Source organism: Pleuronectes platessa, chromosome 3, assembly GCF_947347685.1.
Source record: "Pleuronectes platessa chromosome 3, fPlePla1.1, whole genome shotgun sequence".
NCBI classification, from domain to species: domain Eukaryota; kingdom Metazoa; phylum Chordata; class Actinopteri; order Pleuronectiformes; family Pleuronectidae; genus Pleuronectes; species Pleuronectes platessa.
The window spans coordinates 23,766,346-23,771,471 of NC_070628.1; the positions used below are offsets into that span (position 1 = coordinate 23,766,346).

Genomic DNA, 5,126 nt, shown 5'->3' on the forward strand with positions numbered 1-5,126 from the left:
GGGGACGGCCCTGCACGTGAAAGCACAGACACACTCAGCAGCAGGAGCAGCGGCGGCGGCTGACGCACGTCTCCCTTCGCTGGAAAACCCCATTTGCTATCGTGCTCGTCCAATCGCCGGGTGCCCTCGGCTCGTAAAGCGTTACACTTGACGTTGTCACTGTACTACTGCCGATCGGTCTCCCTCTCCTCCCGCTGGCAACGAGGAGATCCCCCCCGTCCCGTCCCGTGCCATGAGTCCTCCTCTCATCACAGTCCAGCAGCAGCAGCAGCAGCGAGGCTTGAAGTGACCGCGTTCAAGCCTCGCTGGTCGACTTGACGCACGACCGAGACGGGACAGGCTCGGGTTTCTTGTGGGGAAACGCGCCGTGAAACACGGGACAACATGCAGGAGAAGCTGGCCGAGACACCGACCCCCACCTCATCGCGGGCGTCGTCGTTTTTCATCGAGAACCTACTTGGCAAGGAGCGGGATGGGCAGGAGCTGGCGTCGGACGGCAGTCGATGGGAAGCGGGAGCGGTGGAAATCGTCTCTGTTGACCGAGTCGTGAACTCGCATCCTGAGCCCCACGGCTCCAGCTCCACGGCCCGATCCCCGTACAGGGAGTCCCCGCTGCAGTGGTACCGCGGGGGGGCTGCATCCCTGAACTTCAGAGCGTCGGACACACCACACAGTGAGTATGAATATATTTGTTATGATTTCTGAAATGGATTGATTATTGAAACCATGTGCAGCATAACGCGCCAGGGCATGGGCAGTTTGTTACAGCGACTGTTGAAACACGGCGCTGTAGATTATCACCGTGTTATAATGGACCATTGTCTTAAATAACAGTCACTGTAATTTCATACCGGAATTTGTCCATGATCCACACCCTCTTTTGTCTTTATTGCGCAGTTTGGACTTAACACCACGCATTTAAATGGTTGGTGTTATTAGACTCGCAGCAGTGTCGTTTATTTATTGATGTAAACGTATTGTTGGGGGCTTTATAAAAAGCAAGAGCAGTTGATAGAAAGCGGGCGGGACGCCTGCTGCTTCCCGCTCCATCAAGTAAAAGCTTCGATCCCAGTGTGAGTCGTATGTGGAGGCTGGAGTGTTGGACCCGTGGCGCCTGAGCTCACAGAGCTCCCGAACCTCATTCACTGGCTGAGGCGACTTGGTTTGTTGAGTGTATTTTGGATTCAATAGCTGGATACAGCAGTGGCTATTTCAGTATTGTTCGTCATCAATACATCCGTAAAACAATTTTTAATTTACGCAAAAGGATTACGCACAAATGCCCAGATTACAACTCAAAACAGAGGCGCAGTAACACTGTCGCCACGTCAACGTGACGCTTTTACGCACACCCAGTGCCATTTGGGGAACTCACGTGTCCTTACTCATGACGACAAAGTGCTTCTCTTAATGGTGTTAATTTATTTTGGATTTTAAAATTCCAGAATTTGAGTGGTCGTGTTCTCAAGTGATTGAGGCGTCATGCCCACACAGCAAACTTGTTGGAAGTGATTATTGGGTTACAAGAGTCAAAAGTTTTCATATGCGTTCATATGGCAGACTGTTGCTCTTGTCTTATCAGAAATGTCCCTTCTTCCTCACCATGTGCTGTAATACAATCAAAAAAATGTTTAAGTTCATGAATTTATTATAATTAATACATACAAATATGCAGTTAAGTGGAGTAAATATCAGATGGTAAAGTTGTATCTCTCCCAAGTTATTTCAGTAATTTTAATTTGTTGCGCATTTCCATAAATATTTCATTCAGGTATATTACTTTATTTCGCAATGCCTCAGTACACAAAGGCAATGCAAGGTTTTCATTTGTTTGAGAGAGAAAAAACTGAAAGCTTGGCTGAGAGAAACATGTGCTATTGTGTCCTGTTTTAATTTTTTATAATTCGATTTTCAGGTCCATCAAGGGACAATACAAGTCCAGAGGACCACTGCTGCTCCATGACGACCAGTGACAGAGGTTCACCGGCCGTGTCCGAGTCCATAACCGAGGGCAGCGACGAGACCGAGCAGAAATCAGGGGACAGCCACCTGACAGACGACAACGAGGACGCGCCCCATGCATTTGGCGCACGGCCGGAGCAGGAGTCCGACGCGAACTCCACTCGGAAGAAGAAGACCCGCACCGTGTTCAGCCGCAGTCAGGTCTTCCAGCTGGAGTCCACCTTCGACATGAAGCGGTACCTGAGCAGCTCGGAGAGAGGGGGGCTGGCGGCGTCTCTCCACCTGACAGAGACCCAGGTGAAGATCTGGTTTCAGAACCGGAGGAACAAATGGAAGAGGCAGCTGGCGGCGGACCTGGAGGCTGTTCACATCCCAAACTCCACGCAGAGGATTGTCCGGGTCCCCATTCTCTATCACGAGGGGCCCACACCCACTGCTGCTCTGGGTTTCAACCTGACCGGGCATCCAGGCTCTGCACACGTCGCGGGCTTCCCCAGCTCCTTCAACTACCCTCTGTCCTCGTTTGCTCACTCCATGAGCATGCTGAGGTCGCAGATGACCGGCCTGGTGTAAAGACCGATTCATATCAAACTGTTGAACACCACCGAATCGTGCAATAGTCCCCAATGAAAACAGAAAACTGCTGACTGCACCCAAAGAGCCACAGAGAGTGTGACTGTAACACACAGTAATGCATCATCCCTACACCTCTCTGCGAAGCCTCTGCTCCTGTCACTGTATATGAACTATGACAGCAGCCAGTGGAGGCTGATCACGTGCTGTACGTTTGAAAAAGACACGGATTTCTTTCTTCTTTTTACAAATTTATATATTTAAAGCCACGGGGTTTTCCAACGTTGTCACTTTTTCACATAATAGTTTAATAAAATTATTCCAAAAATAATGTTTTGTCTGTACTTCTGTTGCTGTGTATAAAGCCTCACATTATGTGTGTCCATGATAAAGTGTCAGGCTCACACAGAGGAGTGTTTATACAGAGAGAAGTGAATCCACATGTTCGCTGACACAAGCAAAGAACAAAGCTCAGGAACCGGTGCGTCTTTTCTGAAATGACAGAGTCGACCTCATACCTGCTGCTTCTAAAAGGACTGTGTAAGAAGGGCTTTGACTTGGGTTATACAATATAATTTTATTTCGACTAGCAACATGCAAATAATATACTGTTCATTAAAAACTTTTCAGCGGTTTGCAAACTTTATTGTTGCAAGTATTTGAAGGGAAGCTCCTGTAGAAACTACTAAAACACATACAAGGCCTATGAAAATGTGTTTAAAGATTTAAGCAGTTTATTCATGTAAAATTCTGTTTCCATACAGCCAGACGATGTGGATCAGAACAACTGTAGTGTTAGAGGGAATCAAATAAATGCTCTCTGTGGCTATAAACAAAATTAAAAATTAAAAATAAAACAAGGGAGGAAATTATATTAGCAAAAAGATAAGACTGCGATCTGAAGCTACGGTATTTGTCTTTTCGCACCGTGTTTAATAGTACATACATATTAATAGGTTTGGGTTTTAAATGCAATAAACAATTCTTGTAATAATTATGTTAAAAAGCGACTCTTTAGGTTTGACTATATATTTTTATTTTTATTCACGAAACCGTTCCTCGACTGAATGAATCAGTAACTTCGCTGAAAAACACAACTCAAACTCTAAATGACGATTCTGAGAAACGTTGTGTAAACCTGACTCTGGAACAGCAGTAATAACAAAGCACGTAACTTTAAATTTGCAAATCAGATTAAACAGAAAAACAAATCCCAAACTCTGACTTGACTTAAGAACTTCCAGGAGGATGCAGAGACAGAACAGGCCGCGATCAAACTATGAGCAGCTGAGCACGCACTCACAGCGCACGCACGTATTTATGTGGCGTGAAATCAAACTATTGTATGATGGTTTTATTTTCCTGGGAGTATACTGTAGGACCCGGGTCTCCTTGCAGCAGATAAATGAGAATGATGGGGGGAGTCAAGGGGTTTGATTGGAGTGTAGAGCAGCAACCCCTGCCCTCCCATCCCCTCGCTGTTATTGGTCCGCACTACACGCTCCCCCGGACCAATCAGCGAGGACCAGGCGCGCTCCATCCGGTGTATGCAGTAGCGGTGCAGGCAGAGCATCGTCAGCCCTGTAGTGTCTGCTCAGCGGCTGCTGCTATGCTCCGTGCACCTTCGATACCTCAGTGGTGAGATCAGCGTCCCGGTTTAGCGTGAACGGCGAGCAGAGTCGCGGAAGTAAACATAGGAGGACTTACGCCGGGGAGAATATGAACAAAGTGGAGGCACCATGTCGACCCGCAGGCTCTCTGAAATTCACTATTGACAACATCCTCAACCTGAAGACAAGCGGGAGGAACTGTGACAGCTGTCACCCGGCCGGGCAGCAGGATGACTCGGCCACGGCGCTGCGTAAAGACGGGTTCCAGAGTCACCACGAGGAGCACGCGGTCCAGCAGAGGCAGGACCCGGGCAGCAGGCTCCACGAAAGCGGTAAGAGGGTTTTGATGAATGTGTAGCTCCAGGCTGTGTGTAATAGATACCTTCTGTCATCTGCGCTCACCATTACGCACAGCGCACATCAGATGGCGTTGCACTCTCAAGTCAGTGTAGAACCACAGTTTGAGACTGCACCGCTGAGGGTTGAACGAGCTGTGATTTTGTTGCAGAGTTGAGGACAGACTGTAGCGGAGCGACAGACTCGGTCATCACCAGCCGCGGGGACCCGAGGAAGGCGGCGGAGGGGCGCTTCGAGAGCGGGGACAGCAGCTGCGACGACAGCAGCTCCACCACCACGGCCACGGACGCGCACAAGGGAGGCAGCCCGGCCAAGAAGAGCAAAGTGATAACGAAAAAGAAAACACGCACTATTTTTTCCAAGAGACAGATTTTCCAGTTGGAGTCTACCTTCGACATGAAACGCTATCTGAGCAGCGCAGAGCGCGCCTGCCTCGCCAGCTCTCTCCAGCTGACGGAGACGCAGGTGAAAATATGGTTTCAGAACCGCAGGAATAAGTTGAAACGGCAAATCTCCACCGAAATCGACGGACCCGTTAGCGATTACCCCGAGACTGGAAAGCCCATGGTGTTGGGACAGCTCCCGGCCTTGTACAAAGAGAGCAACTTGCTGGGTAGATGCCTG

The 5,126-nt window shown here is 48.8% G+C and overlaps 1 protein-coding gene across 1 annotated transcript; it reads left to right on the forward strand.

Annotated features, from left to right (window-relative positions):
• The first annotated feature begins 384 nt into the window (after positions 1 to 384).
• On the forward strand, positions 385 to 2,535 carry LOC128437215 (homeobox protein HMX1-like). The gene is made up of 2 exons (XM_053419277.1): positions 385 to 673; positions 1,916 to 2,535. Exons 1-2 carry the CDS (start codon positions 385 to 387, stop codon positions 2,533 to 2,535), a joined length of 909 nt encoding a protein of 302 aa, XP_053275252.1.
• Positions 2,536 to 5,126: the final 2,591 nt, after the last annotated feature.

Bases quoted from the DNA above. Each gene is read 5' to 3' on its own strand.
- LOC128437215 (XM_053419277.1), top strand. From the start codon at position 385: ATGCAGGAGAAGCTGGCCGAGACACCGACCCCCACCTCATCGCGGGCG. The intron at 674-1,915 runs GTGAGTATGAAT...TTCGATTTTCAG, and splicing joins AGCGTCGGACACACCACACA to GTCCATCAAGGGACAATACA.